This window comes from Knufia obscura (genome assembly GCF_036327395.1).
Source record: "Knufia obscura strain CCFEE 5817 isolate CBS 148926 chromosome Unknown scaffold_8, whole genome shotgun sequence".
Taxonomy (NCBI): Eukaryota; Fungi; Ascomycota; class Eurotiomycetes; order Chaetothyriales; family Trichomeriaceae; genus Knufia; species Knufia obscura.
The window spans coordinates 833,175-855,649 of record NW_027042694.1 but is presented as its reverse complement, the minus strand read 5'-3'; the positions used below and the strand labels follow the sequence as shown (position 1 = coordinate 855,649).

At 51.7% G+C, this 22,475-nt stretch overlaps 6 protein-coding genes across 6 annotated transcripts; 5 read left to right on the top strand and 1 right to left on the bottom strand.

Moving 5' to 3' along the window:
* Positions 1–390: 390 nt before the first annotated feature.
* Positions 391–2,958, top strand: PMZ80_007144 (uncharacterized protein; the record flags this gene model as incomplete). Its single annotated transcript, XM_064875552.1, has 1 exon — positions 391–2,958. The coding sequence occupies one exon, from the start codon at positions 391–393 to the stop codon at positions 2,956–2,958; it is 2,568 nt and encodes an 855-aa protein (XP_064728817.1).
* A 1,022-nt stretch (positions 2,959–3,980) lies between these two features.
* On the top strand, positions 3,981–4,622 carry PMZ80_007143 (uncharacterized protein; the record flags this gene model as incomplete). Its single annotated transcript, XM_064875551.1, has 1 exon — positions 3,981–4,622. One exon carries the CDS (start codon positions 3,981–3,983, stop codon positions 4,620–4,622), a length of 642 nt encoding a protein of 213 aa, XP_064728816.1.
* Positions 4,623–5,061: 439 nt separating this feature from the next.
* PMZ80_007142 (uncharacterized protein) lies at positions 5,062–8,184 on the top strand (the record flags this gene model as incomplete). Its single annotated transcript, XM_064875550.1, has 3 exons — positions 5,062–5,180; positions 5,231–7,456; positions 7,626–8,184. 3 exons carry the CDS (start codon positions 5,062–5,064, stop codon positions 8,182–8,184), a joined length of 2,904 nt encoding a protein of 967 aa, XP_064728815.1.
* A 3,679-nt stretch (positions 8,185–11,863) lies between these two features.
* On the top strand, positions 11,864–12,337 carry PMZ80_007141 (uncharacterized protein; the record flags this gene model as incomplete). Its single annotated transcript, XM_064875549.1, has 1 exon — positions 11,864–12,337. The coding sequence occupies one exon, from the start codon at positions 11,864–11,866 to the stop codon at positions 12,335–12,337; it is 474 nt and encodes a 157-aa protein (XP_064728814.1).
* A 270-nt stretch (positions 12,338–12,607) lies between these two features.
* Positions 12,608–14,161, top strand: PMZ80_007140 (uncharacterized protein; the record flags this gene model as incomplete). Its single annotated transcript, XM_064875548.1, has 1 exon — positions 12,608–14,161. The coding sequence occupies one exon, from the start codon at positions 12,608–12,610 to the stop codon at positions 14,159–14,161; it is 1,554 nt and encodes a 517-aa protein (XP_064728813.1).
* A 2,696-nt stretch (positions 14,162–16,857) lies between these two features.
* Positions 16,858–22,215, bottom strand: YTA7 (TAT-binding protein-like protein 7, AAA ATPase; the record flags this gene model as incomplete). The annotated part of the gene is made up of 1 exon (XM_064875547.1): positions 16,858–22,215. One exon carries the CDS (start codon positions 22,213–22,215, stop codon positions 16,858–16,860), a length of 5,358 nt encoding a protein of 1,785 aa, XP_064728812.1.
* Between the last annotated feature and the right edge of the window lie 260 nt (positions 22,216–22,475).

The window sequence follows — 22,475 nt, the reverse complement described above, 5'->3', positions numbered from 1 at the left end:
TTGAGAAAGGCGGGGCCTAGGCGTAGAGCGGAACGGGCGTCACATGCCCGAGACCTTTCAAATCAGCCAATCACACTGCTTTACGCTTGCCAACATCTTAGAAGTTTCGGAGAAACTGAAGGCAGGTCCGACGACACGTTCGGTTTTCACGTTCCAAATCCGAACTCGTCTCAGTGATTCACGGTCATGGCAGCGATTGGCCATCATCTCAATGCTAGCGGTCCGTACGTTCCTGATACTCACTGGCGCACGGCATCTGATCCGACAAAGGCAACGACATGTCGTGCATCTCCATATGCATCCTGAGCGGGAGTTCAAAAGAGCTGCTGATCTATCAAAGTCTTGTGTGATCTCCTTATTCACATCAGCAAACTCTACAACACCCTCGTTATGCCACAACTTGAGTATGTCCCCAGCATCTATAACAAGGTCGACAGCGATGTTCAAGCCGGTTACGTATCATTGAGAACTCAAGATGAGCCGGTGAACTTTGACTTCACGTTCAAAGCTGTCAGACCAAACCTATTCAAGGTGACATACAGCTCGGAGACACACCCCCTGCCGCCACATCCATCAATACCCGAGCCTCAATCAGATATCTCAAAGTCAGAGGTACAGTCAAGTGAAAACGGCCAATGCCAGACCTTCCAGATTGGGGACGTCACAGCTACCGTCGACTGGTCAGGCGCTCCCATTGTCTCCCTAGGCTGGACAGGCTCTTCGCAGAAGCTCCACACGGACTTGCCGTACAGGTCGTATGCTATCGACGGTGATGGCATTGCACATTACACGCGGCATGACAGAAATGCACTTCATGTCGGCCTCGGAGAGGCTGCCGCTCCAATGGACCTTACAGGGAGGAAGTTCTCTGTGGATGCAACTGACGCCTTTGGACATCTTGTCTACCAGACGGACCCCTTGTACAAGCACATGCCGTTCTTGGTGAAAGCAACACCGGCGGGATGTGTAGCAATTGTCTCCTCTTCGTATAGCAGAGCATCGTGGTCAGTGGGGGCCGAGATCGACGGATTATGGGGGCATTTCAAAGTGCTGAGGCAAGACTATGGTGGCCTTGAGGAGTATATCTTAGTAGGCAAGACGCTCAAGGATATCGTCCGAAGCTACGCGGAACTGGTAGGTTTCCCGTTGCTTGCTCCTCGTTGGTCGTTTGGCTACTTGTCAGGTGGCTACAAGTATACGATGATGGACGATCCGCCGGCACATCAAGGTCTCATTGAGTTTGCGGACAAGCTCAAGGAGCACGATATACCCTGCTCAGGACATCAGATGAGCTCAGGATATTCGATATCTGAAAAGGTGCCGAAGGTCCGGAATGTGTTCACATGGAACAAGCATCGTTTTCCGGACCCCGAAGCATGGACTGCGAAGTACCATTCGCTGGGCATCCGTCTGCTCGCGAACATCAAGCCGTTCATTCTTGCTTCACATCCGAACTACGACGAGCTTGACGATGCAAAAGGCATGTTCACCGATCCCAGGACAGGCAAGACCGCAACTGTGCGACTGTGGAGTGCTGGTGGTGGCGAAAGTGATATCGGTGGCCACCTTGACTTCACTTCGCCCGCAACGTACAATTGGTGGCGGAATGGAGTTCGTATGCTCAAGGAGCAGGGTATTGATGCCGCGTGGAACGACAACAACGAGTACACTTTGCCGAATGATATGCTGCAGATGTCATTGAAAGGCACCAAAGTGTCGGTGAACGTGAGAAACATGGTTGGACTATGGGGACGAGCCATGCAAACCGAGCTCATGGGGAAGGCGTCGTATGAAGGCTTGCTGGATGTTGAGCCAAATGTCCGACCCTTCGTGCTCACAAGAAGTGCTGGTATCGGTACACTTCGGTACTGCTGCAGCTCATGGAGCGGAGATAACATGACCAGTTGGGAAGGCATGAAGGGTGCAAATTGCCTGTCACTGACCGCTGGTCTTTCCTTAATGCACCAGTACGGCCACGACATCGGCGGATTCGAAGGTCCACAACCGTCGCCAGAATTGTTGCTCAGGTGGGTTCAGCTGGGTATCTATGGTCCTAGGTTCGCCATCAACTGCTTCAAGACATCTCCGCAAGACAACACGAATGGCGAAGTCATCGAGCCGTGGATGTATCCAGAGATCACACCGCTGATACGGAAGGCTATCAAGCGACGGTACGAGATCATGCCGTACATCTACTCTCTCGGCCTCGAGAGTCACGTGGAAGCATCACCACCACAAAGATGGATTGGGTGGGGTTATGAAAGCGATCCTGAGGTCTGGACGAAGCGTCTAAAGAGAGGCGAGGAGCAATACTGGTTCGGTGACTCACTACTAGTCGGCGGTGTGTATGAGCCAGGCGTCTCAGAAGCACAAGTCTACCTGCCTCGTAAAGGTGGTGATCAGTTCGATTTCGGGTATGTGAACTTGAACGCACCATATCAATACCTTGCTTCCGGTCAGTGGACGACGATCTCGTCGCCATGGCAAGATCACATCCCGGTTCTTGCAAAGATTGGTGGTGCGGTACCGGTGGGCAAGAGCGTGCAGACAAGGATGTCAGGCGATGTTGATCCTGCGTGCAAGATCCTAGAAGAAGACGACTATCGCGGCATTGAGATCTTCCCTCCTAAGTCTAGCTCACATGGGACAAGATTCTCAACTTCGTGGTATGAGGATGATGGTTTGTCACTGAAGCCTGATATCTCGAAGTTCACTGTCGAATATAGCTCAACTGAGGAGAAGGTTGAGGTAAGCTTGAGTAGCCGGGCAGGCGACAAATTTGTCCCATCGTGGAATGAGGTGGTGATCATTCTGCCGCATGGAGACAAGAGGCATATCGTGTCCGCCAGAGGTGAAGTCGTGATCAAGCTCGATGATGATGAATCTGGCAGAACAAAGTATTGCTTTCCTGCGCCCGTTGCTACGGCGGAGCAAGTATTGGTCAATGGTAGCCATTGAGGCGTTTTCAGTAGAGATAGATAGACTTGATACCCATGTCAGTTCTTGCTCGGCCCGAATGCTTTCCCAAAAACCCATGCATGTCACTCTTCAGGTTACGTCGCTACGTATTTCGTCCTCTACAGCCACTTCTGCCTTTGCTTGGTGGTTCTGAAGAAGCTCTTCTGAGTAGCTGTAACTGAGGTTCGACTAATATCTGTAAAGCTATAATATGTACATCAGATCTCGAAGCTTGAAGCTTGAAAATGATCACACGTAGACCACTCATCCGTTGCCATGTTGCAGTGTCTGTCCGCATCGCGAGAATGCATATGGTGACATGTAAGGTATACAGGAGACGAACATGAACATAAACTGACACAGCACAAAACATCAAAAGCATCAAGGCAAACGTCCGCTACACGCTGCGGTACTCAAGGTGCATAGCTCAAGGCAGGTCCAAAATATCTGCTGACGATGTCGAGTCCTCTTCAAAATCTGTTGATTTCGTGTCGAACTTTATAGCGTTGGCCGAGTCCCCCTCTGTGACCTCTCTCGAGCCCTGACGGCAGACAAAACAGTAGAGTATGGCCGGTAAAAATGCTCGCGACACACAAACCTGGGAGCCAATCTTAATCTGCGAAAGGCATAAGATATGACTACTTGAGTACACGGTTTCGTGGCCTGCCCAGGCGGAGAGGTTTGGTTGGAGGGGCGATCGCAATGCTGCTCCTGTAACGCATTGCCCAGATGATAATACACTCTCAGCTTTTATTCAGTCAGCGATGCAGGCGCCAGGTGGCATGATGATCGTAAGTTGCAGGGACTTTTGGTCAGAAGAAAGAAAACAGCTTGATCTTGCCCTGGCTTGTCGTACCTCGTACCTGCCGGAGTCAGCTGATCACATGACATGGCATCCAGTAACGTCATTGGCACCTGCCAACGCGTTGGCCGCAGACAACAGTCACCATCAACCTCAAATCCGTCTGCTCGTTCTTCGTTACTGTCCTCAGTTTTCCCACACGTCCGGATCTATAGTCGACATGTCGTACATACCCTCGCTGACGCTGCCTGCGGCAGTGTTCAACAGCCCGGCAATATCAATACTCCTCCCAGTCGGCTTAGGGCTAGGTCAAGGCCTGCTCTCCCAGCCCGGCAAGAGCACACCCAAGTCAACATCCGATGCACCAAATCCAGAGCGAAAAACATTCCGCAAAGATGTTCAGACAAAGTACAAGGCGATCAAGCAGCCTCCACTGCGTCCACCACCTTGGATCTTCGCGCCCGTATGGACAACGCTGTATGCCCTGATGGGTTATGCCGCGCATTCGGCTTGGAAGAACGGCATGGCCAGCATGAATCAGAGGGTCATCGAAGACACGAGAAGGGGCGCAACGCTTTACACGATACAGCTCGCTCTGAATCAGCTGTTCATGCCTTTGTTCTTCGGATTCGGAAGACCCGTCGAGGCTCTTGTTGATATGGTGGCCTTGACAGGGACTGTTGGGTACCTGGCATACATCTGGAACAAAGTTGATCAGACTGCAAGCCGCTGCCTCTGGCCGTATCTCGCTTGGCTTGGATTTGCGACGTATCTCACTGCAGGGACTGGTTACTTGAATGGCTGGTCCTTCGAAACGAAAGAAGAAGGAACCGCAGAGGCTGTGGACAAGAAAGAACTCTAGGAGCTGTGTGGTCCCTTTCAAAGCACCAAGCGTCTTCTCTGTCACTTGCCCACATGCTGCATTTGTGGTTCAACGTTCTCTCTACGGCCTGTGTCAAGAGTATCTCATACCGACTCAGCCCTAAGCACCGATTCTGGTCAGTCAAGGTCAATGAAGCGATTCGCGCCTTGAAATGCATTTGGGAAGTTGCTGTAAGCTCCATTGAACCGATATGCACTTTGGCACTATCCAACGATCTAAGTGGCATTTCATGCAGTGGCGAAGCTCGAGTGCAACGACTTGTCAATCAACACAAAAAATTAGCGAATCGTCTCAAGTTCTTCTTCTTCTTCCAGCAAAAGAAAATTCGTCTATCATCTTCGTCTTCAACATCTTCTCTACAGTTCGCAACGTGTCTGCGACAACTTGATTTGTGATCGCCAACGAAGGCGCCAGCAATATGGCTCCTTCGAATAAGCACAAGGCGCACTTCGTGCCGCCGATCATACGAGTCTTACCTGATAGCAGCCATGAAGCCTTTACTACTCTTCGAGTCCCTGCATTGAGACGGTTTGTCGAGTGAGTTAACGGCCCGCGACACAGACGTTGCTTTTGCTAACGTCAACTAGGTCAAGCAAAGCTGCCTACGCTACTATTCCGCCCTCCCCTCATAAAGTCTCGTTGAACGGGAAAATCTATGCAATCGATCAGGCACACAGACTACCAGGTCTCTTGGCCGCGAATGGCGCAGGACACCAGGAAAATGGGCCGAAAACCGAACGATTGTCGATGGATCCTTTCGGTCAGACCCTGAATGTGATTGACGACTTCTACACTCCGTCTACAGGCCACTCGCACAAACAAAGACTACTGGCGGCTCATAAAGTCTACAGACCTGAAATCGAGCTTCGATCTCTGGTCAAGCTAGATCCAGCGGTAACGTCATCAAGCGATAAGTTCAGAACGCACATCAAAGAACTTCGGAAGAAAGGCCTACCTTTACCACTGTTGAGTGGATGGCAGTACAACACACCAGATCTCAGCTACCCTTCGACCTCGCCGTACGTCGACCCATCAGATGCCGCGACAAAGGCTACCGGTATTCCCAAATACGACCGAGGCTTCATTGCTGTCTTCCAGAACAGCGCAAAGTTAGATGAAGCTCTACAGTTCATGGAGACCACTTCAAAGTCTGCCCGCGTGTTGCCATCCGCCATGCCTTCGGTCATCAAGCTTGTGCAGCCTATTCCAGGATCGACGTATCATATTGCCTCAGGCACTATCGTCGAGGAATCACGTGTGATGGTCAAGGACTGGAAAGGCGATGTGGTACGAAACTTCAACATCAGCGCGGAATTGCTCAATGCTTGTAGCACAAAGTTGAAGCAGATGGATGCCGATACATTCGAGATCTCGATCTATCTGTTCGACGAAGCACTGGTCGAGTATGTCATAGAATGGATGCAAGGTTCCTTCGATGAGCAAGAAACATTCAAGTCACTCGGTTACGAGAAGCAGCTGGAGATTGCGATGCTGACAAATATGTTCGGTCTGCGCGCTTTACAGGTCAACATAGTCATGTCCCTCTACTGTGCTCTCATCACGAACGCCAAATGTCTGACCAGCGACAGAATGAACGATATCATAATGCGCAGTCAGCCTGACGATCCAGTCCGACAATTGATCGTCGATCAATTGAACCTGCGCTTCTTTCTGCTTGGTCAACAGAAGTTCGAAGACTACTTCCGAAACGTCCAAGAATTTCTTAACCTCAATACCTTGACCAGCAAGCGACAAACTACCTGGATCGACCTGTGGTTGTCGGAATTGAAGAAGCGGGAGGTGCAAGGCCTCAAATCTTCAGGTGCCACGGTGCGAGACGTGTTGATGTCGTACCGCAACGTTCTAGACAAGTTCCACAAGTTCAACATCGAGGATGTTACTGCTGATTGGGTCAACAGTGCTCGAGGCACAGTCGACGCTGGGCCGTATGACGTCTGCGACTTCCTGCGCTCGCTTGATCCATTAGGCCCTGGCACTGAAGAGTGGTTTTGCACATTGAGATGGGCAGAGATCGAAACATTCCTGACAAGCCGACGTCGTTGGGGCAAGACTGGCATCAGAGGTGCAGATCTTGTGTCTGGCGGTGTTCTCGATCACAGAGACAAGGATGCGTCTTTCGAATATGAGGAGCACGTGGAGCTCCAAAGCGCTATGTGGGATGAACATGAAGATCCTACACACTTGTCCTTACTCGAGAAGTATCGCCGCCTTGCTGCTACCTCATACTTCAAATACAGCCAAATCGAGTCTCTGGTTGTGCCAGTTTCCAGATCCGCACCCGACTTACCGGCCGTCCAGGAATCGGTCACGCCATCAGATACAGCAGAGTCGCAGCATGTACAGGCCCAGGCACCAACGGATCTCCTTACTACAACAGTCTCAGACACAGCCGTGCCGAGCCAAGATGCAGAAACCGTTCCTCAGGTTCAAGTCGTTCACGAGGTCTCGGAAGCAAGTATCTCCCTCGAGCAAGATACCGATGAAGGTCATACCGTTGCGTCAGACTTGGTTGATAATGCGCCGCAAGCTTCGACCGCAATTGCTTCTGTAGCCGCACCAGACGCTCCAGATCTTGCAGTCGAGCAACACACAGGGCTACGATTGGTCGCGCCTCAAACACAGCACAACATGGCTCCATTGGCTGCCTCACCGGTTGAAGTCATAGACTTGACCCAGGATTCGGATAAGGAGAACGAAGATCCAACAATACTCACAGGCGATGCTGGCAGCACCAGATCCAAGAGAAAGGCTACCGATGGTGAAGCGATGGCCCGACCCTCAAAGAAGTCCAAGTAAGTTTTCCCTTTCCTCTCCACACTTTGGTCTGGGCCGTACGTTAGTTCCAATTTCACCTCTGCAATGCCATCGTACACAGCGCGTGCTGAGGGCTCTGAAACTCGGCTCCGCCCGGGCTTAACTCATTCTCTCTCAATTATGATCTGACACTGACTGCTCTCACAGAAACGCACCAATCAGCACAATTACTTTGAGACCGTCTGATGGAGGTCAACCAATCAACATCAATGCTTATCTCCTGACCCAGGCATCAACTTATATCAAACAAAGAGTCTCTAATCCTGCCAAGCTCAAAGCAGCAACCATCGAGACCTTTCCACGACGTCACATCGAGCACTTCTGCAAGGTGTTGAAGAACGAAGGCTCTCCTTGGCAGCAGCAAGACCTATCAAGTGCTTTGGGCGTAATCTCACTGGCACATTACCTGCATGCTGAAGGTCTTCGTGCTGATGGCATCACATTTATCAAGGAAGAGTTCAAGCGAACCGCTGCAGCTCAAAATCTCCTCCGAGATGTGTACCAACTCAAACATCGGGATGTATTGCTACAACAGATCGTACTCAACGCTGTTCATTGGCACGTCACAAATACCTCGAAAGCGTCGTGCGAGGCAATCTGCAAGAGACTGCTTCCACAATCGTTTCACAGTCACATATCAAGCGCATGGAATCGGTTGGATGAATTCGATCTCGCTGACCACCCATGTGCTGGTCAGATATATTAGGTTGCGACCATTCGCAGCCGACCGAAGCATAGAGCTTGGTCGAAGACTTTTACTACATTGCCTGCTCGTCTTCATGCAAGCGTCTCCGAGATCGAGAGACGAGGTCTGCACGACAGCAGAAGCACAATCAAGAACAAGGTGCGCAGGATAAAGGCTCACAGCACTTGCTGGTTTGATGTATGCTTCAGCTGCAATGTGCAGTAGTAATGAGAATGTTTACAAATCACTGTAATGCCTTTCACTTCAAGTCTCTCTTCAGTAGATTAGCCACGGCTTGTGTTTAACCTGCCAAGACTTGTCGAACCGCTATGTCACGTGATTACATCACTAGTTCGCTTGGCATATTTCATCCTACTTATTCGCGATGGAATCTCTTCGCATGTTGCTTGACCTTGTCCTTTCAAAATAATTGTACATTCCTTAATGCCAACGATTACCTTCGACCTTCGATCTTTTTCGCTACAATTGCGACATCAAAAAATGAATAAGCGCTCTACCACTAGTGCGCTCAAGACACCAGGCGCGAAACCCTTAGCGAGACTAATTGACAGGGACTCGCTGAGCATTGATATCCAGGTGTATATGTACTCACGCATCGGTCAGCTAAAACTGTCACAGGAGTTCTCTTTAGCATTTGAGCAAGTCCTGGTGGGAAGGTGCAGTCCTCCCGCTTCAGAAGACCCAGTAGCTCGTCGAGACAGCATGCTCGTTCACGAGCGACCAGTCCCCCTTACCATAACCTCCCTCATCGAAATTCCTAGTCAGAAATCCCACGTGGTGCTGAGGCAGCTAGGTCATGGCGTATCCCTGGTTCGCTCACAGAAACTAACCATATGGCGCCCATTGAGAAAGTCTTGGGAAATGAGTCGGCCCCTGTCCGAAACTGCGGCTGTCACTATCTGTGGCAGAGTTGCGTCAGAGCAGGAAATGAAGTATCAATGCTTCTTGGGCAGGCCGGCGGGCCGCGATTTGAATCACGCACTCAGCGGAAGACGGGATTGTTGTTCCTACTTCCATCACACCCTTCCTTCGTTACAGTTCTCTATTTCTTCTCTCATCACACTCCCTGTCACACAGGCAATTCCTAGTCAGAAATCCCACGTGGTGCTGAGGCAACTAGGTCATGGCGTATCCCTGGTTCGCCTGAGAGGATACCAACCATATGACGACCATTGAGAAAGTCTTTGGATAATGATAGACCCCTGTCCGAAATTGCCGCTGCCACTTCCAGTGGCAGAATTGCGTCAGCGCAGGACAGAAGCATCAATTCTTCTTCGGCAGGCTGGCGAGCCACAATTTGAATACGTACTCAGCGGAATATTCGATTCGATTCATCTTCCATTGCCCCCCTCCTACAGAAATTCCCTAGCCAGAAAACCCTACAAGGTCCGAGGCAGCTATGGTCCGGCGGCATCGTCTCAGTGGTTTGCCCACAGATGCTGGCCAGATGAACCCATTGAGAAAGTCTTTGGTGTTCCAAAGTCCCACTGCTCTTAGCAGACAGGGCAGGCTGACGAGCCGAAACTTGTCTGATGGCAAGGAGTACGACTGCATGGTTGGTTCTTTGCGCATGGCGTCAATGACCTCCTTCATGTAGTTGTGCTGCTTGTTGTCAAGGCGTTGAATACGTACTCGGCAAATACACGTTCACTGTCAATCCAATTCACACTGTAGTGGTGCGCACCTGTCCGTCTCAGCACGCGCAACCCAAGTCACCGAACCTTCGCAGACTCGACTTGGGCTTGTGCTGCTGAGATATACAGCGCGCACTGCTGCAGTACGAGCACGTCTACATTTCTTCTCCTTTGCGGTCAAGCACCCCAAGGTTGAGATGAGATGCCGAGCGTGCTCCGCCTCTCACGATGAAGGCACCTCTACGCGGTGTGAGAGATTAGTACTCGTGCCTGCTTATGTGGCAGCGCCGTGGAAGCTAAGACCTTCTGTAGATAGTCAATTATACGTTATCGTTTCTTCTCATTCAATCATCCTTTCTGGGAGCCTTCATTCTATCCGCGGACGTGTCTCGTCGTTAGTCAAATGTCCCTTCGTGAGCATCGCTTCGAAGAACATGATAATCCAAACAATATCTAGCTCTCAATACCATCTCCTGTTACGCATGCCAGATTTGTCCACACCATCATGCCTAATCTACTCTGGTACCTCCTCTCGCGACCTATTCCGCTCTCAAGCGGCATTCCAACCCACAGCATCCAGTCCAGTTCCGATATACGCATGGCAATTCTCATCCTCCCAGCTTCCTCGTCTTCCTGCCCGCACACGAATATGGCATAGCATCAGTCAGATTTCATTACGCTCTTGACGCATAGCCATCGTGCCGCCACCATCATTTCCACCTTGAGCGCCAATGGATATCATGTCGCTTCCTCTTCGTCCTTGCGCGTCTGGTCCATATCAGCGACGATCTTGCGGTGTGTTATTGTGACCGGCGACGCATGGCCATCTGCAGAGCCAACACTTCGTTTGGCCTGCGAGGTGAGGAGGTGAGCGCGGATGGATCGGTAAGATGCAGAAGGTTCGGAACGAGGTGATTGGAGAGAGCGCTTAAGATTGGGAGACCTCGATGGTAAGGCTTCGAGGTGGTCGGGACGGATGTGGTCGGGTAGTGGTTTGAGGACGGCAGTGCACGAGGGCGATGGTGGTAAAGGTTGGTGCTATTGGAGGTTCGGGTTGGTTCAGGTTGGCAGCGGCCAAATTGGCAAGATGGTTGGCACCGCTCGAGGACGAGCTATCTAGGGCAGAGAAAAGACGAAAAATCGAGAGGCGCCCTCCAGCTGAAGGTGCACTTATTTGCTGTCAGGAGCCTTATCTCGCTCCCACCGCTTTCTTGGCAGGGGTATAGCACTCTGACAATCACCAGACAATTGGGCTCATATACAGTACTTTGCCTGACTTCATAGCTAAGCTGTGCCCACGCATCGATCCAGCCTCTCATGCTTTCGAATACCTGCGAGCGTCATCTAGAACGAGATATGCTTCGCTACCTCGAGTCGTGCCTCGACCACCGTGTTCTTGTATGAACTAGCTTCAACGCTCTTCCTCTTGATAGACCACGCAAAAGTTGTGGATGCCCTTCCCTTGCTGGTTTTGTATGTGCCAAAGCTCGGCGCACCGCACAAGCGGGATCTGTTTTCGATAGTGTACCTGGCAATGGGAAGGCAATGGCTGTCTGCTGATAATCCTTCTTACTCTGCCGCCAGCAACATCTAGAGAGTCATTTTGCACTTGGAAGGCCGCCTTGGTATGCAACCGGCAGCATAACGACGAGGTCTGCTATGCTTTTCCCTCGCCATGGCACAAGCTCGGCGGGCGTGGCTGGCATTCGTCCTAATGCGCTTCCTCTAGCAAAAGCGCGTTGTAAGTAGCTTCTGCTCTCGTACCAACGATCAGCTGTACTGTACTCACTGCCTTCATTGCCACCAAGTAGCAGGCTCTGAGAGCGCACATCGTCTTTTGCTAAATTGTGCTAGCCCTGATAGTCATCACGTGCAACAACTGCACTGTGAGAAGTGAAAACCAGTCACTATATTGCAATCAGAATCAAAATGTTTTTACAAACGCACTTACTTCTCGCTCTGTAATTTACATGCCTGCTTCTCTGCGCATTTTCTCTTGTTATTACTACTTTCCAAGCAAAACCGACCATCCTATAACTCCAATCATGTCCTACCCTCTGGTGATCGCAGAGCCTGTGCAGAAGGGCGATGGGATTGATACGCCCAAGATGGTCGAACTTACCCTCGCCGAATGTGTTTTCGTTACTCGAGACCCATATGGCGATGTCGAGTATGCTGTCCACGAGTGGCAAGCTGAGAGCGCGCAGACCACCAACTTACCTTGGGAGATACGACGATGGGAGAACCTAGCGCAATCGAAGCTGTTGACCGACGCCAAAGAACCAAGCAGCAGCGACCGAGAGAAGCTACAGGAGCTGAAAAAGTTTGTCGGGACGGGCGCAACCGCGAAGAGAGCGACACGCTCGAAAGCCCGTGTGAAGGTGGAGAAGGAGAAAGATGTTGCAGAAATAGTGGTTGATTTACCAGACGCGGAATTGCATGACAAAAGCTTCCTTGGCTCATGGAGTTGGGGCTATGTCGCTGTGCCGACCAAGCTGCTACGAGCATTGTCGCCATAGGCTCGAGCATACCCAGACGATATTCGATCGTTCGTAGTTACCTTCGAGTGCTTGCCTGGAGAAGAAGTCGCGCTGGTCGCTCGGTGGATTTGTGGTGCCGACGAGATCGCTTACCTCCGAGACTCTGGTGTTGCCTTTCAGATCAGGGTCAGCGTTGTCGCCGAGACTCTTGGACTTCGCTCATTGCAAGTACACGCCCTGTCGTGCCTGCGCTACGCTTTGGTAGACCGTGGACATCAGCTCAGCTGCGACTCGCTGGACTATGTATGGATGGTAACAGGCAAAGAGGATCCATTGCGTTCGGTGCTTCTCCAGGCTATGTATGTGCAAATCGTTGTCTTGGGCAAGAAGGGCTTTGGTGACAACAGTCTGATGTCGTTCGAAGAGTTCGGCTGTTTCCGCGAATACTTCGCAAGTCTTATCCACCGAAATCCAGATGTGTTTGAGTCATCGCACTGGTGGAAAGATCTCTTGTCCTTCGGCGAGCCTCGAGGTGCAACGCGTGCTGCTCAGGCAGATCGCTCGGAGTCGAATGATCTCTTCGAAGGATCCAGAGGACGTCAGGCGGTGAAACGTGGCAGCAAGCTCCCTTCTTCGAAAGTCAGGGCAGAGCAAGAGTTGAACATGGCGTTGGGAAAGCTCGTCGCAATGATGAGGAAGCAAGACCCTACCCACGAGAAGTTCCTTCACATTCTCATCAACGATCATTCACTTGGAAACAACCTAGCACAGATGTATTCTCATCTGGTTCAAGCCAAGTGCCTACCTGTGATGCGAGAGCCCGAGTTGAACATTCCTGCTCCCAGAGATCCGGCTGCTGTAGCCAAGATCGCAAATCCCTTCTCGACCGTCTCGACAGAAGCTGAGGCTGAGGCGAACGGTCCGGAAGTCCCCGAGGCTGACTTGGTCAAGGAACAAAGTCCCACAGGGACGACATCGAACCACGAAGAGGCCGCCATCCCAGGAGAGCAGGCCACAGCAGCCTATATCATCGATGGCGCGCCTTCCGATCTAGATGCTGCAGCCGAAGCTGAAACAGTACCAATTCTCCCGCCTTCAGGTAGCGACACAGCCATCGTCGATGTGGCAGATGCTCTGGCTCGACCAGCCACCAACCAGGCTCCATCCGCGCCCAACACAGAGGCCGAAGGGCGAGCACCACCAAAGGCCGCGATGACAAAGACTCAAGCTAAGAAGGCCAAAAAACGAGAAGCCGATCATCTCTCCAACCCAGCTGCAACACAAAACAAAAGGTATGTCTCACAAACTTTCCAAATGAAACACGTACTGACCTGTCGTTTCCGCAGATCTAAGCACACCGTTACTGTAAGACTGTCCGATGGCCAAACCCTCATCGACATGCAGCGACTCATCACTGCCAGCGAAGTCGTCGCAGAAGTACAGAAGCAACAAGGAGACGACTTCGAGCAGATCTGGCTTGAGGATACCAAAGCCGAACACTTCATGCACTTCGCCGATCGTCTCAATTCCAAAACGTTCCGCTGGTCGAGAAAGTCTCTGCAGGAGAAAACAGGAATTGCTAGTGTTGCAATTCAGCTTGAAGCAGAGGACATCGCCGAAGAGGCTATTGGCGAGATTCGAGGACACGTCTCTAGCAATGTAACTCCTGTCATGGTCGACAAAGTCTTTGAATGGGTTCCGGGAGTCGAGCGAGTAACTGGAATCTTTGTTGAGGCGCTGTGCGAGAGCCTCAGGGGCCAAGGTATTCCATTCGAAGATGCTCAAAAGCAGCTCAACAGTGAAGGTGCCCTAGCATCACTGAAGTACTACTGGATCGAGACTGAAAGCTCTGATGAAGAGTGACTGCCTGGGCTACCGCTTGACGTTTGAAAAGCGGCATCTGTGTGCGCGGGATGGTGGGCGAATAGGAGATGTTGTGAGAGATGCAATGATACACGTAGCGGGACTTGTCAATGCTTGCTCGTTACATAACTTGTATACAGACGCGGATGAACACGAGTCCACAAGGTTCAGACATGGTTTGGACATGCCGCCGTGGTCTGCATTGGAGCATCGCTTTCGGAATCGCCTGGACAGCTACATGTTGTTGCCACGTTACCAAGTGCTGGCATGTAGATTAGCCACTTGAAGTTGGAAAATGGAAATGTCAGCCAGTCTCATAGGTATTTTGAGTAACGCAACGCGGACGCGTTCACGGTGGCAGGTTAGCCGAGGCGTAGCGTGCATGGGAACAAGTCAGTCAGCCTATCTTTTGCAAGCTCGGTAGCAGAAAGTGCAGCCACGATTCATTGCAGTTCTACTGGATAATACTTTGGGCAAAATGACATTTCATTGATAGACAGGGGAGTTCCAGAATCGATGGTCCTTTGACCAGATCCGGGGTTTTCTAGCTGGCCCCACGCTGCTGAGAATTTATTATGAGCTACTCATGACGAGCAGCCTGCCGTGGAAGTGAACCGCAGAACCTTTAGAACAGATTCGTGAGAATCATTCAATGAACTTCTTTATCCCGAGGGCCTTTATAGGGCTGGTCTCAGGCGGACTTGCTACCCACCCTAGGCTTTCCCTAAGCGGTGGCCCGGTGGCCGATCAGCGGTCCTTGATGTAGATAGGCTCATGCGAATACCTACATGAAGGGAGGCGCCCCTGGAATCGCACCATCGACCTTGCTGCCTCAGCTTCCCACAAGGATTTTGAGCCTGCGACCACATTAAAGTACGTTCTGCAGAAGCCCCAACAAAGGAAAGGACGTACCTGAAATGTTGCGCAAACTGCGCTCTGGCCTCGACCAGCTTGCAAGCTAATGCGTGCATGTAACAACTGCTGAGCATGTGTATTGGGAGCTCACACAGCTTTTGCCAAAGAAGTGTCCTAAGACTTTCAACCTTCACTCTAGGGCCGTGTTAAGGTGATCCCAGGGGACTTCTGTCCGCCTCAGTCTTTGTAATATTGGCGTACGGAAGGCGAGGGCACGGTCCGTACTTTTTGACAACTATGGATCAATCTCAACACAGTGCCATTTCGGGGAGGCGTGTTCCTGCAGCCCGGCGACCTTGCTGCCTCAGCTTCCCACAAGGATTTCGAATCTGCGATCATCAAAGTACGTTCTGCCAACTTGCGCAAAAAACAAAACGACGTACTCGAGTAGTACCAATGTATCATGTCCATCATATCAATTTGATTCGGTTCTTGGAGATTCGTAAGTTTTGCGAATATTCAATTGGAAAACTTGTAGACCAAGAGAAATGTAAAGGTAGAACTTCAGGTAGAGGTTTCAGGTCGGAGGTAGGAATTTTATGCTTTTGTCCCGTTTGCTAAAAAGTGTCAGGACTTCGCAGGCAGAAGCACGTGCCGCTTTCTTGTGACGTGATGGTGTGTTCGTTCACACAGGATCGATCGGCTCGTAGATCGAGGCAGTCTTCACTGCAAGTGAAAGTGACAGGCACAACCAGTGACAAGAAGTGGGAAGTCTAGGGAGGGCACGTCGAGGCAAGAGCAGATTCTGCGAAAGGAGGCAGCGACAACTTGGTGGTCGGACTACCTCGTCACGGACATGTTGGACTCATCTACTAGTACCACAGCTGCTCAACTCAGGTAAAGATGGAATTTGTACGCAGAGCACGCGATACTTATGCGAAGGAAGTACGCGCACGCGTCGAAAGTGGAGCCGTCGAAGACCGGAAGAATAATCCTCCGCAAGACCGGCATGTAGCTACTCATCCAGGGAGCCAGGCACTCTCACCTGTGAAGACTGCGAAAGTACTGTAGATACTTGGCCAATAGCAGGAGGCTGCGAATGGAGGTCACATGGAAGTGCAGTGCACGACCAAGAAAGCAGCGAACAGATAACGGTTGAAAGGGTCAGCCAGCAACACCACGTTTAACGTAAATGTTGCGGTCTTGAAACCAGAGCCTACGAGTTGCATAGTGGACGGCATCAAGCAATATCAAGACAGTGATGGCACGGCGCCATACAAGAAGGTCTCCTGACGCACTTTACCATTGTACATCCATGCATGCTCAGGTCCAAGCCAGCGTCCAGTGCTGACTGAATGAGTGCGCAATGGTGCAAGCTCAAGATCCTATCTCCTGAACTCTCGATATATTCCGCGAGCATGTCATCACATTATGGTTTTGTTCTCCAGCACTCATGGTGCTATCCTCACTTTCTTTTTCTTCTTCTCAGCAGCCGGTCGAGCATCTCTTGTGGTAGCATTTGCCTTCATCACTCCATTGACCCTAGTGGTCTGCGCCTGCGCATCCTCTTTGCGTCTCAAAGTTCTCGTCCCTGTCCATTGGGATTGCACCTGCCCGTCGGTCCTCCCATGTTCTTCTCCAGAGCCACCGACTACGGTCGCAGCCCCACTTGAAGTTCCCCAGTCCTCATCTTCTAGAGTCCAATTGTCAGGCCGATAACCCCTAATATTCCTCGCCGACTTGTCTCGTTCCACTCTTTCTATTTCGTCCTCGACGGTCCCATCACCTCTAATATCCCTCGCGAACTTCTCAGGTCCATCTCTTTCCTCGTCTTGAGGTTCCTAACCCTCAATCCTCCTCGTACTCCCCCCCAACCCCTCCCAACTCAACGGCTGAAAATCCTGCCCCACACTCTTCATATCAGCCAGAACCTCATTAAAGGCTTCCACCAGCCTTGCAAGGACCTTCCGTCTGTCCCACTCACCCCTTGTCTTCCAGAGGATATCCATGAGCACACTGTTCACCTGCTCGAGTTGCTCCACAGACAAACCGCTAGTTTTATCAGCGAGGTCAAGCAGGGTATTATCAACGCTCGATTCAGGCGGGAGGATGAGGTTGTCCTGCGGCGCGGAGGAGGACGAGGATTTCGGTGAGGGTGGATTGAGGAGATTCGAGAGTGCGTTCGTCCCGCTTGTTGCGGCGCGGGAAACGGCGGCAGGGGCGCTGGCGGGTTGATGCGCTGCTATTGAGGGTGCGAATGGTGGGACAGGCGGCGCAGGTACATTCGGTTGACTATTTGACTGCGAACTCGTGTTCCGCCGTGCAGTGACATACTGACTGCTCACGCCGTTGGTACTGGACTGCGATGACTGCGCAGGTGGGTTTTCTGTTGTCCACTGTGTTAGATATGACTTGTTCTTGGGGTTACCATTTTCGCGCAAGTGCCTCGAGCGGCTAGTGCGACGATGTATCAGGGAAGTGGTGGTAGGAGGGGCCATACCTTGCGTGTTCTGCGTGTCTGGGATGTCAGTACCACCTGCGCTTCGTCTTTCGTCAAACATGAATAGGTTCGGTCCGCTTTCTTGCGTGTTTTGTTGCTGATCGCTGGGTCCGGAGTTTTTCTGGCCAGAAGTAGTCTGCGTCGTACTTGCCTCGTTGTGGTAGTCTGCAGCTTGCGAGCCGGCCTGCATTGGTGTGACATAATCCGACTGGGAGAGCTTTTCCTGCATGCCATGCTCACGTCGGAGTTGTTGCGATGGGCCAGTATGCATCCAGTAGGGTCTTGGTTGAGCTGAGCCACGGTTATCAAAGGAGCTAGTAGTCGTAGTATGTGTCTTCTGCGTCTCCGCCGATGTTTTCGAGTGGCTGTTTACATTGGAGTTGTACATCGGCGTATCACCTTCTGCATCTGCTTCGTGGCCACTGCCTGTATGATTAGAGTCATGATGCTGTTGTGGAGGATGGTAGCCATTCGTCATCACACTAGAGTTGGAAGGTGGCCTGGACGGCGTAGTCGGGAAATTCCTCCCAAGGGTGTCCTTGGGATTCTGGAAGCCTTCACCAAGCTGAATCTGACCTGTCCCTTCAGTAGTCGTGGTGGCCGCAAGATCAGACCCATTCACCGTCGTTCTCGGCGGACCCATGATTGCAGCAGCTTGACCACCAGCTGCAGCTTCTTTCTCCCTAGCCGCTGTGACCCTTGCCAATTCACGCTGATACACCTTCTCGCACTCAGCACCCAGGCCCGGCTCGTTCATCTCAATAACAGCAATATCGACTTCCACGTTCGCGAGCAACTCGTTTGCCTTCAACAATCGATCTTCATCTTCGATAGCTTTGGCATCTTTCGCAAGTCTCTTGATGTCAGCCACGAAGTCCTTAGGTCTCTTATAGTAGCCGTTGCTCAACCTCTTCTCGATGGTAACAGAATCAAGATTATAGTAGAACTTGCCACTACCCTGGTCAACAAGACCAGGCACGCCATGCGAATCTTTGCCCACTTCAAACGGTCGGAAACTAGCCTGAGCGATGGGGAAAGCACCCGCCACATCAGAGGTAACTGTGCCCGGATCAGCTTCTTCATAGAGATATCTAATTGCACTCTCTTCGATGACACCATTTCTGAATTTCTTGTGCCTCATCCGGATCTGGTCCATGATAGGTTGCAGTCGGATCTTGAGCAGATTCAGCGTCTGGCGATCTTTCTTCTTTTGGGCCTTGAGCTCTTCTTTGCTTGGTGGAGGTGGAGTCTTTGGCCTCTCTGGCGGCGCAGGAGGAAGTATCTCCATCTGTCGCTTCTTGCGCTTAGTTGGGTCAGGAAAGTCGCTCGGCTTTGTCTTGATGTACTCCTTGAGTGGCTGGAAGAATTCGCTTCTTTCGTGCTTCTGAGGACTATCGAGGAGATACTGATTGCGCTGAGAGTAGCCGAAAAGCTCTCGTTTCATGCCTACGTCTTCCTGATCTGCATCCGCTTCAGCAAAACCAAGCACCAAAATCGGGTCGGTAGGCTTGATTGACCGCAGCAGTCCCAAGAATGTCGTCAGTACTTGCGAGCTAAGCGTGCTGTACCACTCCTGCACATTGGGAATGTAGATCACACTAGGCTTGTGCATCTTGACTTCCGCAAAAAGTCGAATGATTGTAGCCTCGGGTGTGCTTGTCGTATCGCTCAATAGAGTTGACAGATCCAAAGACTGGACGTGGATGCCCTGGAAGTGGTTGAGAAGTGCTGCAGCAACATACTGCTGACCCATCCCAATCTTGCCATGTATCAACAGCCTTGGCCTGAAGACTCTCGACGATTCGAAAGCTTGTTGCATGCGTTCTCGTCCAAAACCCATGCCATCAGCAGCGTCTTCGTACATAGCTTCCTCAAGAGCCGTGGTCTTCTTCTTCTGCGGCAACATTTCAGCGACGCGGTCCTGGATTTCCTTGAAAGGCCGGTTGAGCAGTGGAGCAATACTTGGTGGGAGAGGTGATGCTCCTGAGGAGGCAGACCTTTCCGAGGAAGGCGTCATCTTCTTGATTGAGATCATGAAATCCTTAGGCATGACTTCGATGGTCTTCGGATCAATCAGTAACTTCTCCTTTGACTTGTAGATCTGCGGGTACCGCCTCTGTACGGCATTGAGCGCAGCCTCGGTGCAGAGCGCTCTCAGATCAGCACCGCCATACCCCTTAGTCAATCCAGCCAATTCGTCCTTGATGTTGTCGTCAAGTGGAGGATTCCAGCCTTTGGTATGGATGTTGATGATCGAACGTCTAGCCTCCGTGTCCGGCAGCGGAAAGTAGAACTCTCTATCAAATCGACCAGGCCGCCTCAAAGCAGGATCGACCGAATCAGGTCTATTCGTGGCACCAATAACAATTACCTGTCCTCTGCCATCCATACCATCCATCAAAGCAAGCAGAGTCGAGACGATAGATGCGTGAATCTGCTCCTGCTTGCTCGATCTCACAGGCGCCAATCCATCAATTTCATCGAAGAAGATGATGGAAGGCTGGTTCTTCCTTGCTTCGTCAAACAGCATCCTCAATTGTCTTTCTGCTTCACCAACCCACTTGCTCAGAGCATCGGCACCCTTGCGCATGTAGAAGGTGACTTTCCGACCTTGCGAGCTAACACTAGTAGCAAGCGCCCTGGCAAGCAACGTCTTACCAGTACCTGGTGGTCCATGGAAGAGTACACCCCGTGGAGGTGTGATCTTGAAGCGCATGAAGATCTCAGGATACAGCAACGGCAGTGCAACCATTTCCTTGAGCTGGTCAATATGACCTTGTAAGCCACCAACGCTGTCGAAGTCGACATTTTGATCAACACCGAGAGGGTCAGCATCAGCCAGCGCTTGCTTGTCTTTAACCTTGCCCAGATTCGCAGGCGTGCCGGCTAGCTGCTGAGCAGGATCGGAGTTGTGTGCTTGGGCTGCGAATGGATTGAATGGATTGGTGGCAGTAGTTGGTGTCATGCCTACCATACCACCAAGAGGTTTTGGCTGCTTCATGGTCTCTTCGTCGCTGCTGTCAGAGTCATCTGCACGTCTACTAGGCCCACCGAGCAGCGATCGTCCGCCTGCGCCTCCAAAAGGACCATAAGTATCAAGCAAGCTTCGATGCTGCCAGGCACCGCCTGTTCTCCTCGCTCTTTGAGATGGAGAGGGCGCAGCAGCGGCCTCGTCGTCTTCCTCTATCTGCGGCAGATTGCGCATAAGGTCGTAGTTCTTGGGAGCAGCATTTCTCCTGCCTCTTGTCTCGTAGATCAGCTCTTCGCGTACCGGCCGCTTTCGCTTACTACGATCTGGCTTTAGCTCGGCGAGTTCTTCGGCAAGCTCGAATTCGACGTCCTCATCCTCGCTGCCAGAAGCTGGTCGAGACGCAGCTTTCTTCGATCGTAGCCGAGTTGACCTTCGACCGCCATTGCTACTTTGAGAGTCATCGTTGTTCCTCTGAGACCTCTTCCTGGGTGAGGCATCTGATGCAGCTGAATCGGACAGCTCCTCAGGTTCGTCAGCATCACCTTCTGGAGCGAAGTCGCTTGTCTCATCAACACCTCTTCGTCGTGTTCTCGAAGCTGAAGCGGTCTGTCCTGCCGAGGTTCTAGCACGCAGTCTCCGTCTTCCAGCCGCTGGCTCATCTGGAGGAGGTGAATCGGCTTTTCGTTTCTGAGCACCTCTCGTCTGACGACCACGACTTGTCACCGGGCCTTCATCGTCGTCCTCCTCCTCTTCAGCCAAATCAGACAACGCTTCTACCTCTGGTCTTACTGGCTCTTTCTCGGGCGACAGATGTAGAGGATCCTCACTAAGGAGCGTAGTTTCAGGCCCTGCAGCAGTAGGCAGATCTGAAAGAAGTTGTGGCATAATTTCAGGTAGCTCGGCCTGCGAAGCCGGTACCTCTTCTTCATGCATTTCGTGCTGTGAAGCTTCGATTTCTAATTGCTCTCCCTCGTCTTCCTTCGGATGTGAATCAGGTTCGTCGACCTCGTCAATCGTGCTCTTGGATGGGTATTTGATGCCTTTGCTACCCCTCGAGGTTCGAGTAGGCAATTCTGGTTCTCGAGAACCAGCTCTGATGACGTGTCGACCAGAAGTGGACAATTCGACTAGATCCTCGTCGTCTTTCTCGTGTGACATGCGACGTGAGCGGCGGGTGCCCGTATGTGCAGATGAGGAGGTAGGTCTAGCAGAGAGGCTCGTTTTCCTCTCTCGTAGCGACCGAGTAGTGGGAGGAAGAGGCGTGCGAACCTTAAGCGTCACGATCTTAGTCCTCGGCGACTCGGTTGCTCTTACTGCTGGACCTCGACGCTGTCTTCTGGGAGTCTTCGGTACGTCTGAATCTTCGCTGTCAGATGACTCAGCCTCCTCTTCTTCGTCACTTTCTTCGTAAGTATTGGTCTTCCTCGCGGCTCTACGCAGAGGTCGGCCTTTTTCGTTCGTCACAATCGGTTCAGGCTCTTCCTCGTCTGTCCAGATCTCTTCTTCCGACACTTCGTCGTCGTCGTCTTCACTGACATCTGAACCTCTGTATTTTCCACGCCGCTGCTTCTTTCTCGGCAGTGCGCTGATGCGACTTCCAGGTTTAGATCTGTGTCTCGGTTTGCTCCGCACCTCACGATCGTCGTAGTCTTCGTCGTTGGAGTCCTCGGCATTAGCGATGGCTTCGAGATCGCGATTTGTGATGTCTTTGGAGGGGCGAAACGGCATTGTGGCTGCAGCGACAAAGTCTGATGACTAGTGCAGTACTTGCAGTGCTTGGTGATGTCGCATGGGGTGCAGAGATAGGTCTCAAGGTTTGTTGTTGCTATCTCGAAGCCCGTTCATGATACTGCGTTTAGTCGAGTCCGGTAGTAGGCCGTTAGCAAGGTGTCATCGTATTTGGGTGCAGCTCGAGTGATGGTCGGCGTCGGCAGGAGCGGGCGTGCAGGTTGCTGTAGTGAAAGCCAGTAACCTAGTCACTCTCAGTG